Source organism: Etheostoma spectabile, chromosome 5 (genome assembly GCF_008692095.1).
Source record: "Etheostoma spectabile isolate EspeVRDwgs_2016 chromosome 5, UIUC_Espe_1.0, whole genome shotgun sequence".
Lineage (NCBI taxonomy): Eukaryota > Metazoa > Chordata > Actinopteri > Perciformes > Percidae > Etheostoma > Etheostoma spectabile.
The window spans coordinates 24,242,048-24,255,040 of record NC_045737.1 but is presented as its reverse complement, the minus strand read 5'-3'; the positions used below and the strand labels follow the sequence as shown (position 1 = coordinate 24,255,040).

The following is a 12,993-nucleotide window of genomic DNA, read 5'->3' as shown; positions in this document are numbered from 1 at the left end:
GGAGGCAATCAGCCGGCTCTTATCTCACAACTGCGATGGATCTCAACTGCTTCTGCACCGCTGGGGTTATATTTTAGAATAACACAATTATTTAGGCTGAGGGATTAAAAAACACAACCTCTGGATAGTGACACAAACGTTATTATTAGTGTACGCCGTTCTCTTCTTTCACTTTTCTCTTCTCTTTCTCTCCCAGAGATTGATGAAATTACTAAGCAGCGGGGTTGGTCCTCCACTTGCAGCTCAGGCTCCATCCACAACTCACTAACATTCTGTTTTGCATCAGCTAAACCGAGCTGAATGAATCATTTATGGAAGTGTTATGGGGGAGTATCGGCAGATTTACTGCCGAGGTTTTACTTTAGATGGAATAGGTTTTCTATGAAACCGATCTTGATGTCTGAAGTAATGCCAAAGCTTACATCAAGACATGAAAGGAACGCTCTTAAAACCTCCGTTTTGCTTCTTAATTCCCCTGGTCAGCAAAAAGCAAAACAGAGAGAGACAGAGAGAGAAAGCAGGAGAATAGTGTTTAAACCTAATGTATATTCACGCACGCACGCAAGCACGAAAACACACACACACCTCCTCAAACTGTTTACTACTGTCAGCAGCTAATGATACGAAGTAGTGCTGAATTTCTCCTTAATAATTTGATGGCTTGAAAATTACACAGTGTTTAAATTTGCCTTCATTCTGATTTACATTTAAGCAGTTCATGCATTTTCCATGTGGAAATAGCAGCATAGTGTCAACACTATGTGGAGAATACTGCAGAAAAAAATCACACCAGTGTGCACCAGAACAAAAATGCTAAAAGTCTACTTCATGATCAAAATCCTTTAAATTGTGAATGAAGTGAAACAGAATATTTTTTTAAGATTATTTTTTGGGCATTTTAGGCCTTTATTTATATAGGACAGATGAAGACATGAAAGGGGGGAGAGAGGGGGAACGACATGCAGCAAAGGGCCGCAGGGCAGAGTCAAACCTGCGGTCCCTGTGTCAAGGAATAGACCGCTTTATATGGACGCCTACTAGGTGAGCTACCCAGGCGCCCCAAAGACAATATTTTTGTATGTGTTTACACATGTGCCTCAGTCAAAAAGCTCTTTTGGATTTTAATATCTTAAACACTCTTTCAAGTTGATCCTGTTGGTGTTTTTTCTCCTTCTGATGTGTCAAAAATCCTATTGGACTGTAATGGTTATTTTGGGAACATAATCGATCCCAGCTTGATGGTGCCATAACGTATTTGGGGATCAATCCTGAATGAATTGTAATGGAATTTTTGACTGAGGCCCTCAGGCATTTTTGGACCTTTATTGCAGTCAAATAGGAGACTTTAAATGGCTGTGCATTTGCAGGCCGGACTGGACTCTGGAGTCTCATCCCTCATTGCTTTCTATCCATCCCTGAGATAGAAGCAGTGCTCCATTAGTTTCAGTGTCCAGACGTGGACAGCCTCAATGGATGGGCCTGTCACAGCTCCCTCATTTGCCCCATGTACAGCAGGGTTTGTTATCACACATCTAATTAGAACTTGATAAAAAATATTTCACAAAAATCCAGTCATTAAATATAGTTTAAGGAGATTTATGGTCAAATATGCCTTAAAGATCTTTTAATGGCTCTGCTGACTTGTTAAGTTTGTAATTAATGATCTTCTAATACATACCGTGGTGTGATTTAGAAAGCACAATGAGATTCTGGGAATGAAGTCGTTTTGGAAAAGGGCATCTGGGGCTCCCAGAAGCTATATTAAATACTTCTGCTTAGACTGGTTTGCTTAGAGCCATTAAGTCTGCTGTGAAAAAAGTTCACACACATCAGCGTCTTCACATGGATGGGGCCTTTTTATGTTAGGGTGCACGGAAAAGTGCATGATTATGAAACAGTTTCTTTGTCATTTCATAATAGGCAATTAGTGTGTACAGAAAGGTCCTGGGCTCCTCTGTAGTGGTACTTTTAAAGTGCATAGTTTTGGGAAATGGCTCCCTTCAAAGACCCCTGATCCACACACAGTTAAACCAATAAGCAAATGCATATGTATCAAACTGTAAATGCATTATTCTAATAACAGTTGCCTGTTTCTTTGGGAGAGTAATGGTGTCCTTATTAGCATAATTAATGACAAATGGCAGAGCAGCATTGGTGGATTGGTTCTAGGGGATGATAAATTGGTGGATGCCCAGGTTAGTGGCTGCCAAGGAGGCCTCTTTGGCTGTCATCCCTCCCGCTTCCACTCTGGCACAGTTCATTACTCACCGTGTGAGATGCCACTTTACATTGCCTGGTACTGTGAGCATGGAGAACTTAATAATGCCACCACAACCACACTGGGCCTGCTGCTTTACCCACAGTCCAGAGGGCAAGTAGCTCAGCGAGGGCTAGGGGTTGTGGGGAGCAGGCCGACGTGGGAATCCTGCAGCTGCACTGATCAAAACAGATCACAAGTCAGCCGCTACTTGAGGGGAACTGGGGCCATATGACCCAGTCTCCAGTGCTGGTTGAGTGTTTCTTGTTAGGATTTCTGGGGCTCGCCACATCCCTCGCATCATTACGGGTTAGTTTGCCCACAGAACCGCTAATTAAGAGGGGATTTGTGTAATTGTGCCTTCTGCTGTGTCCCATCCGGCGCATGCAATTTACTGTCAGCCCTCTGCCAGCTTTTACACTTGTCCAGAGAGGCGTACCGCATTTATACACAAATTCTGCTGCACATTTACCAGCAGCCACAGCTGGGGATCCATGCCAGTGCCATGGCAATGTCTTAAAAGACACTGTGCTGCTGATTAAAGTCTGATTGTCCATTTAATTTCATGAGGGCTCTCAATAGCTAGCCAGTGAGAAGGGCTTCTCCAGCACTGACTGATTAAAAAAAACAGTGAATAAAGGATTTGTAATTACACCAGATCACTGAGGACTTTTGGTACTTTACATAAAACAGCGCTTACATATTTGCATGACATTTAGAGTGCCTGTATTGGAGAAGTTATCACACATGCAGACACCTCCTCAGAGAATTCGGTGTTATGCAGCAGTGTTTGTGGCCAGCTCACCATAGGTGTTGCTGGCACTGCCCACTTTCTGGAAGACTGATGGACCAGAGCCCAACTGGGGCTGCCTCCTGGCTCCTTACCCACAACCAGATTTCAAGGACTGCTTGTCACAGATGGAAAAGTAAGTGGGTCATTCTACATAAGCTTGCCATTTTGCATCCTTCTGTTAACAAAATAATAGCATTGAATTTTAATATTAGAGAATTTCTTTTTTTTTCTTTTTTCTCTGATTTTTTGAGAGAGTGTGTTTCAGGTATTCACTCAACTGTAAACTTAAATGTTCAATACTAGCTTCAAGTAGACTGTATATAAGCACATACATGCTGTTGTTAAGCTATATGTTGCGTTTATCACATTTTGCAAACCTTTCTAAATGAGTAACTAAATCGTAAGATTAAACACATATTCAAAATATTCATCAAAGTGGACAAACAGCAAGCTTGTGTAAAAGGATTCAACTTTTTTCCACTCTCTTGGTGCTCCTCTTCCATTGTCCCTCCACAGTTTCTCTTAATACACCTCAGTGGGTTGCAGCCGAAGCCTGTGGTGTGTAACTATATGCGCATTCATCCGCTGGATGCCTTGGATAGTACTTAGCATTAGAAACATTTCAATTTGTTTACATTTGGATGAGATGAAATAGAGACGAGATGAATATTTTAGTATTAACTAACTGACTTGCTGTCAGGAGAATTGCAACACAAGCTTGCACACCCCATAGTCCGACTGCCGGCTGTGTGAAGCCCGGTTTCCAAACAAATGAAAATAGTCAATCAGAAACGCTCAACATCATTTCAGTACGTGATCTATTTTAGTATCAGTGATAAGGTTTTCAGAATGTTAATTGACTCCCCAGTAAACATTTACATAATTCAAAAGTTACACTTCCACTTTTTCTAGTGAGCTTTTTAATACATTGAAAAGGTTTTTTTTTTCTCCCACTGGTCTGTCTAGAGGGCTTGAAAAAGCAGGAAAAAGATAAAAGAAAAAGAATGGGTTTCATACAGCCATAGTCATTAAAAGAATCTGAAAATAGCAACTCGCTATCATCTGTTCTCATAGCACGGGTCAGGAGCTCTGACACCTCCAAAATTCCTCCTGTCAGGGTAGGGGGCCATTTGTATTCTCTCTCATTAGGCAATTTGACTAATAACCTGCCGTGGCTGCAGAGCTACTGAGGGACCCGGAGCCTCGCGCCTTCCTCTGTTGCAGCAGCCCGAACACACACACCCTCTATTGGAATGGCACAGATGGCATGCCCGGGCGACAAAATAAACTACAATATGTCTCAGAGATGCTGTCAGGCCTGGGCACTATATCTCATGTCAGAGAGGGGCTAAGGGCTGTGAGTGGGCATAGGGGGTCCTCCTCCAGCTCACTGTTCATCTACTCACCATTATCTGCAGAGGTGACAGAGAGCGGGTTCTGCAACTAGAATAGAATTTCCATGGACTGCATAAAGAATCTGCCCTCAAATTGAGAGTCACACCGACAGGAAAGGTATGGCAATGTCTGGCCCGGCTACACAAAGAGAAAAGGAAACATCCAATTGTTTGGAATACGAAATGCAGCAGGGTCCAGATGAAGTTTAAACCTGTTTTTGAGCGGCTTTACTCATTATCTTGTATTAATTGATGGTACTTAACAATAAAGATCATATTGATCATTAGTAAAACGTGATAAAAGATGCTCATTCACTTCACACTTGCCGATTATTTCCCCAACTGTGACTTTCTGACTTAAAGTGATCATATTGCTCATATTATTCAGATTAATAATTGTATTTAGAGGTTATATCAGAATAGATTTACATGGTTACATTTTCGAAAAAACACCATATTTGTGTTGTACTACACATTAGCTCCACATTTCACTCTGTGTGTCGAGCTCTTTGTTTTAGCTACGGTGTGAGGCATCACACTTCTATTCCATCTTTGTTGGGAGTCGCATATGCGCAGTAGCTAGGTAAGGATTACTAGCCAGTCAGAAGCAGAGTATGAGGGCATGCCACGCTAGCAGCTAGGCGAGCATCATAACGTGCGTTACAAAGTGACACACGTTTGTCACGGAAGTAAAAGCTGGACTTCAACTCAATCAGGAGAGACATGTTTGCAAATATTCAAATAAGGTTTATTGTGTAGCTCAATAAAATGTTCAAAGTCTTTGGCGATTAGACTCCATTGCTAAACTAATATTTTGGATATACATAGGGGTAGAGAACCATCAGACCCCTGATGGAATCTACACACTGGCGGTGGCGACGAAGACTCCGGACCGGTCAGATGGTGTAGATGACTGGAGGTGGAGGGTTGCACTCTTTGCCTGCAATGACAGCTGAATAGCAAAGAAAAGAAGAAACATATTTTTTTACAGCAGTGACTCTGGGATTGGCCCTTGCAATTTGTGTACAATTCTGATTGGTGAAGCAGGAAGGTGAACACCTGCAACAGCTGATTCGATTTAGGTAGAGCATTGATTAAGAGTTAGGTCTTTCTGAAAAATTTACACTGAGCTACATTGCAATCAGGAGAGACTAGTTGCAGACATGCGACAATTATACTGAGCATGATAAAATGTACATTTATTTGGATGACAGCTGAATTGATTTAGGAGTGCATTGTCTAAAAGTTAGGTATTCCTGAAAGAATTTACACTGAGCTACATTAGAGCTCTTTGGAGCTGTTTGTGAACAGTGTCTTCTGTTGGAGATGGTAAGTCCCTTTGGGGTGGACTTTGGGCTTTTTCACTTTAAACCTATAACATGCACAAAAAACGTATGTAAATCAATAAAGGAAAGGGAAAAAGCCCCAAAACATAATATGAGCACTTAATTCAGGTGCAAGACAAATTCACCCAGGTAGTCCTACTAGACAGAGATCAATGCATTTCTGCAGAATTAGTGAAGTGTAAAATAAAAGTTCATCAACATTCCTAAAGTGTTACTCCTTTGTGGTTCAGGTAATACAGGGTATGCTCGATCAAACACACATATTTTTCCATCAGTCAGTGTTGGGAGTGCAACTCGGTTTGGTGTATGTGTGTGTATGTGCGCCTGTGTGCACGACCATGTCTGTTAGAACCCTGGAAATGCAATGTATGGCGCTGCTGAAGTCCTGGGTGACAGTGCATCCAACAATGGAAGAGTGAGGGATTAGTGCTCAGCCCAGCGTACGAGGGAGCCCTTCCCGCCCTGAAACAGCCATTCATCTGTGCCCAGGGGCTGGAGATGACAATGCAGCCATTGCTCATCGCACCTGACGGAGCCATTAATAAGGCAATGATCCACACGGGGCCTGTGCTGACTTCGTTCTTTACACTACAATCACTCAAGCCACAGGGTCCTCCTTACTTAACGCCACCTCTGCGCTCACCGCCACCACCATCATCATGATCACCGTCATCATCATAGTCATTGTATCAAAATGTCTGCCAGATGTTTTCATATTGACTGCGCTCGCATACTCCGAATGCCAAATAACTACCCAATGCCCTATACTGCAACACAGTAACGGGTTAATGGACTGTAGCCGGGCCATTTGAGCAGCTAAAACATGCTTCATGGTGGAATTCCTGGTCAGAAGATTGGATTTACATTATTTTTGCCCTTTGCACCCTCGGATTTCTCCGTGGTATCCATTTTTTTTTTTTTACCAAGAAGTCATTTCCCGCGCCTCTCCATTTATCTAGATGTAAGATAGCCTCTCTAGTATAGATGGTGGAGGAATACAAAGTAAGATCTGGTTTTAAATGTAATCCTTGAGCAATAAAGAAACTCTGTGGCCTTCAGCTCTACATTCATCTGTCCGCGCCGCGCACTCAGATCCATCAGCAGCTACAATCTCGGCTTCCCATTGCTGGCTATTGATTCAAATGTATTCTCCCTGCCTGCCTGCCTCTGCCTGGTGTTGGTGCTCCCAGCGACACAGTAGTGCATGTTTGTTCACTTGTTTTTATGAGCTTAAACAAGTCATTGGACCTAGCCAGTCGCCTTGGTTTGCTTGCTGCTTCAGATATATCCACATATACAAAGGCTCAACTGGGAGGTGGGTGTCAAGGCTGTGGAATTGAAGAGCACGTGGGTGAGTGGAAAAGGAGGCTAAGCCTTTCATACCTCGCATTTGTTTTAGCCACGCTAGCGGTAGCTCATGGGATGGCAATGCTGGTGTTTTGGCCCGTTGGCCTGTCCGCCACTTTAACCTAGACTGAAATATCTCAACAGCTATTGGATGGATTACCATACAATTTTGTGCAGACATCGATGGTTCGCATACAATGAATCCTAATAACTTTTGTGATCCCCTGACCTGTGGTTTTGTGTAAAAACATCAGCAACTTTTGGATGGATTCCTCTTGAATTTGGTACAGACACTTTTGTCCACCTCAGGATGAGTTATAATAACTTTGGTTATCCAATACATTTTTACATCTAGTGCCATCATCAGGTCAAAATTTCAATATTTCTTTTTTTACTATACAGTATACCTGCTAAACTAATGTTATTCCCATGAGCTTCACCTGTAATGTTTGGTGCTTATTCTCAAGAGCTCGCTAAAGTAGTGGTGAACCTGGTACATGGTGTAAACCTTTAGCTTAACTACAGACTCTTAGCATTATGATCGTGACCCTTTTAACATGCTGACTTTGGCATTTTGCTCAAAGCGCCACTGTGCCAAAGTACAGCCTCACAGAGCCCCGAGCACAGCTGTAGACTCTTATTCCAACTACATTTTTACTGTGCAGGATGAACAGAAGCCAAAAAAAATGAAATAAGCTTCCCTGTGGTCATGCGGGTGAGGGTCATGCTTGATTACAAAGATCACATTGTACTACACTTGTGTGGAAAATGCCAACCCATGGATCTGTATAATAACCAAGAAAGGAAAGCAAGTCACATAACTGTCAAATAAGGGATATTTTAAAATGTCATACTTTAGAATACTGTTGTCAACTGGAAAGGCCAAAAGGAGTGTCAGCTCCAAGGCGATGACTCATGAACAGCTTTGGCTTAAGAGTTCCTTTTCCTGTGCCAGCGGCCTGATGGACTCCGGGTAAAGGAATACCAGTTGGAAGCTTGGCCTCTTGATATTTGGGGCTCCTGTCGAAGCCAACGGCAGCCAGTTTTTTGCCTTCAGATTTGGGAGTTTTATAATGAAGCCGAGCAGCTGCAGTTTTCCCTTTCAGTCTGGAAAGGAGAGGCTTTGTGTCCCCTGTCACCCTGTGTTAATTTGGGCCCTAATGTATTTTATAAACAAAGGGCTGCTCTCTAGCCTGACAGTCATGACACCTTGATTCCAGTGCAGGATGCATGCAGTACGGGGTTACACCATTAATAATCAACTGGCAGCCATCACACCATTTTAACCACGATCATTATGATAAAGGGCATACACTTAATTACAGGCCTGCTTAATTATAGCTCTGTTGAAGCTCGTTTGTTTGGTCAAATGCTAATTATACCACCACGCTCTTGGCAAGTCCTCATTTCAATCCGCTTTTTGCCGGCTGAACAGTGTGGCTTATTTGCATGCAAATTTGATATCTGGTGAATGTTTTGTCTCTCTTCTTTCCGCTTTTCTGTGCCTTGTGCGAGCGTGTCTTTGTCTCCGAGGTGAACATCTCTCAGACAAGACGGAATCGGGAATAATCAAGAGTAATTAAACTGGAAGAGGGTTGGGAAAGGGCTGGGCTGGAGGAGAGAGTGGAGGTGCTCAAACACAGCAGAGAATAAAAAAGCCTTTCATCTTCTCTCCATAGACGGAAGGAGGGGAGGTGTCGGGTTGGCTGGGGATGTTGATAGCTTTTCTGTTTCATAAAGCCACGCTTAGTCTTATGAAAATACTCTGGATAAAGAATTGGGAGTAATATTTATTTATTGTTGTCAACCTGAAACTTTTTTTCCTTTTTTGCAGCTCTTGACGATGTGCCCTTTGTGATCTCTGAGAAGTTTCATGGAGATCCCAAAGAGGTAAAAGTTCATTGATGAACTAGTGACAAAGTGCAAATTGATAACATGAATATGAAAAGGGCCATGATAGGTACTGTACAGTTACTTGTCCTGCAACATGTTGTGTAGTATTGGTGACATGATGCTCATAGTTTGTCCTTTTTTACAGTATGCAGCCTTTGATTCTTTCCTTTCCTTTCTTTTCAGTTTTCTTTTTGTCCTTTTTGTCCTTTTTCACAGTATGCAGCCATTCCTCTCCTCTCCTCTCCTCTCCTCTCCTCTCCTCACCTCTCTTCTCCTCTCCTTTCCTTTCCTCTCTTCTCCTCCAGACTGAGTGATGAATGTGTGCAGTCAGGCAGAGCTGGCTCAATGCAGTCCATTTGGCTGGCTGGCGGCGGTTGTCACTATAGCCCCGTTTGTATTGACACCGAGAAGGAGAGGATTAAAGATTTTAAGTATGCTTACTTAGCCATGAGCCTAACCGTCATGTTTCTTGTGTGTGTGTGTGTTTGTTTTTTCTTCTTTTTCTTCTTCTTCTTCTTCTTCTCCCTCCTCCACTCCCTGCTTTTGATTTCAGATACAGCAAGTCAATTTAATGGGCATTACGATCAAATCCCTGGCAGAGATCGAGGAGGAAGTGAGTAGAGGCTGCAACGCTCGGCTGACGCTGACGCCGCTGGCCCAGAATGCAAAGCAAACGGTCTTGGGGTTGTAATTAAGTGTCTGAGACAGGGAGGCCCTGTTGGCTCCACTAAGCCCCAATTGAATAAAAGCATGGCCAGGCTAGGCAGCCATTCTCTCTTAAAAGCTTTGTCTCCTGTTCCAAAACACTTGACTTTTATTCCCCATTTCTTCTCTCAAACAGCTCAATCCAGCACCTCGCACAGTGCTGTAGATCTCTGGGAGATGTTTTTCTGCGTGTTTTACTGTTTTTTAAAGTTTCCAATCAGTTTCATCTTCAGTAGGCAAAAAAAGTTAGAGATCATGTAGCAAAGCAAATAAAAGTGCTACAAAGTTCTCACTCATTTCTGATGAAACACTGTAGCCTGCAGGCATTCATAGGAAGAAAATCATCTGTGTGCTGCCCGGGTGTTTGTCAGAGCAGGAGAAAGAAAGAGTTGGTGCGTGCGTGCGTGCGTGCGTGCGTGCGTGCGTGCGTGCGTGCGTGCGTGCGTGTGCTTTAAAGGGAGTGACAACCCCCCTTCTCTCTCATTAGCACGGTATCTTGGTATCAGAACTGCCAGGAAGTGACATACCACTGTAAAAGAACAGGTGCTGTTGGGTTTGAGATGTGTTACAGAGCAAACACTCCCTCATCAAACCGGGTGTCTGTTCTGCACTCTGCCTCTGTCTTCTGTCACATACTATCCAAATCACACAGAGTCGCCATCTTGTCACATGGTCATCTAAATGAAGCTCATTGTCAGCAAAGGTATTAATGGCGTGTAACCTACGTGTGTGTATGTGTCTGTGTGTGTGTGTGTGTGTGTGTGTGTGTGTGTGTGTGTCTGTGTTTTCCAGGGTGAAGACAGGCTGGCTGCTCATCCTATATGCTCTTGTCTTTTTTTTCTTTTCTTTTTTTTACCCCCTTCTTCGTCTACTCTCCTCTCCTCCTTCCTCTCTTCTCTGAGAGTGTGATTAGCAGGAGGACACATGGCGAGCTGAGCTGGGGAAGGGAAGGGGCATGAGAAATCATTAATTACAGCCGCGCTGGAGCTGATGAAGTAAATGTTAGATAGTGTAACACACAGGATTTAGTGAAGTGGACGACAGCACAAGATTAATGGTGGGGCCAGGCTGATGAGGATGAAGTCACAGCTTAGCTTGATAATTAGTTTCCAAGTGGAAACATCCCTCACCATTGTGTTATTTTTATTTCTGTCCTCTTATTATTATCACACATTGATATCTGCAAAACATGAGAGGGGGGTAAATATAGTCAGTGATATTTTCGCAAACATGCTGGGCAGCAGAGGTGTTTTGTTGTAGGAAGTGATGTGATTATTGTATTTTTTCTTTGTCTTGCTATTTTTTGCTTGATTTACTCTGTCAGTTTTACAGTCTAAGTGCAATGTCCAATAAGTTCTCTGTATTAAAGGTTTCTGTTTCCATGCATTCTTGACAATATAGTACAAAAATCCCAGTAGTTAGTTTCAGTAAAAGCTATTTTTTTGTGTGAAACTGTGCCTGAGTTTTTGAAACATTGTTGAGCATTGTCTTCTTGTTTTGTCCAGAAGAGGTCACTGTCCTTGCTTGTGCTGTAGAGATTTCCCCTCCGGAAACTGGAGGCGCTTTCAGCACAGAACCTAATTGCCTCTTTCTAAACCCATTAAAAAATATACATTCATGGAAGAGATGTACTTTCAAGAATTATACATATGCACATGTAATTGAGGAAAACTGTTGTAATCACAGCCACAGTTGTAGATAAGACCATTTCCTAACAGGCATCACTTAAGCCATGTCTCGGATGATGTTGGTTCCAGCAATTAGGCATTCTTTTCATTTCCCAAATGACTCACAAAACTTGCGGATATTATAATTGCTTTTAGCCACGCATATCTAATTTGTGTCTTTTTAAGTGTTAATTAGTACGCGATTTAAAGTGACATCTTTATGTAGTTTGCTCTGCTGAAAAATGTTGTTGGCGGCTGGCTAATGATTTTTCAGAGGGAGTACGCTGGTGGAAAAGAAGTGTATGCACTCACGACAAGATTTTCATTAGCACCTATGTATGATGGGCTTTCAGAATTTGAAGGGAGTTATCTGTGTGTGTGTGTGTGTGTGTGTGTGTGTGTGTGTGTGTGGGGGTGGTGGTGTGTGTGTGTGTGTGTGTGTGTGTGTGTGTGTGGTGTGTGTGTGTGAGTGAGAGTGAGTGTGTGTGTGTGTGTGTGGTGTGTGTGTGTGTGTTTCCAGGCCTGTGCTTATGTGTTTCCATTGAAGGGAGTTATCTGTGTGTGTGTGCGTGTGTGTGTTTCTAGGCCTGTGCTGCCATGTGAATGTATGGAGGGACAGTAGTGTACAGGGGATTTGTGAGAGGTGTGAGAGGAGAGCTCCAAATAGAGGTGGAATTAATGAAGAAAACATGTCACATATTTTTGGCAGTGGAGCAGGGACAGGAAATGAAGCTCTGCTCGTCTGGGTGACTGCCGCCCATGTTCTAGTGTGTCACTGTCCTGTCAGCCTGTGTATAAAACTGGCAGACATTGATACATGCTCTCCCTGATAACACCCATTCCCATCCATCAATCCATCCCCCCCCCCCCCCCCCCACACACACACACACACACTTACACAAACACATGCACGTGCACACAGGATTATTTATTTACTGTGCCAGATGTTGAGACTGAATTTTTGTGTGGTGGGGGGGGCTGAATTTCTTCACAACTAACAGGCGTGTGATACGTGACAGGTTCTGGGTAACTTGCAGCTTCGCCTCAAGTAGATGAAAATCAGGGAAGGTGGTATTTTGATCGAGAGAACCCGGTTTGAGCCATTGTGGCTCCTCCGTGGCTTCTGGTGGAGATTTGGAAAGTTATTTCAGTGATCATACAGCATCACCTAGTGCTGCGTTGCAGTAGTACAACTGTCTAACTTGGGGCGGTGAGAACCAATTTGTGTCATAAAACTTCCCTGACTGGCCAGGGAAACTGCACCCACAACAAAATAAAATCATGTTGTGTTATTATTTTTTAAAAAGTTTGACCATAAACTAAACATTATACTGTTTGTTTTTGTAGATTATTTTGAATTGCCTTTGTCATTCTCCTTAGGACCTTTCTTTTGATTTCTAAAAAATTTGATTTGTACAATCATTTTTGGGTGAAGGATTATGTAAAATGATATGATATGTCTTCTCGTCGCCTGTGCAACATGTTGTCCTACCTGCTTAACCCTTTTTTAGATGCTTTTTTTATTAGGTTTTTGATGCTTTTTGAGGTCTCTGCCGCTTTTTTCTGCGCTTTTTTTTTCACTACCACCAGA

At 42.8% G+C, this 12,993-nt stretch overlaps 1 protein-coding gene across 4 annotated transcripts in view; it reads left to right on the top strand.

The window, feature by feature from the left end:
* The window catches only part of LOC116689975 (multivesicular body subunit 12B), a 38,065-nt gene that overhangs the window by 24,374 nt on the left and 698 nt on the right, over nt 1-12,993 (top strand). Inside the window, exons 8-9 of one of the 4 annotated variants that reach the window (XM_032516722.1) lie at nt 8,972-9,027; nt 9,584-9,643. The exons of 1 other annotated variant lie outside the window; for it this stretch is intronic. In XM_032516722.1, the coding sequence (XP_032372613.1) occupies nt 8,972-9,027; nt 9,584-9,643 (116 nt within the window). Of the gene's footprint in view, nt 1-8,971; nt 9,028-9,583; nt 11,117-12,993 lie in introns of those variants that run through there. 2 more of the 4 variants (XM_032516721.1, XM_032516724.1) reach the window with 2 other exon arrangements.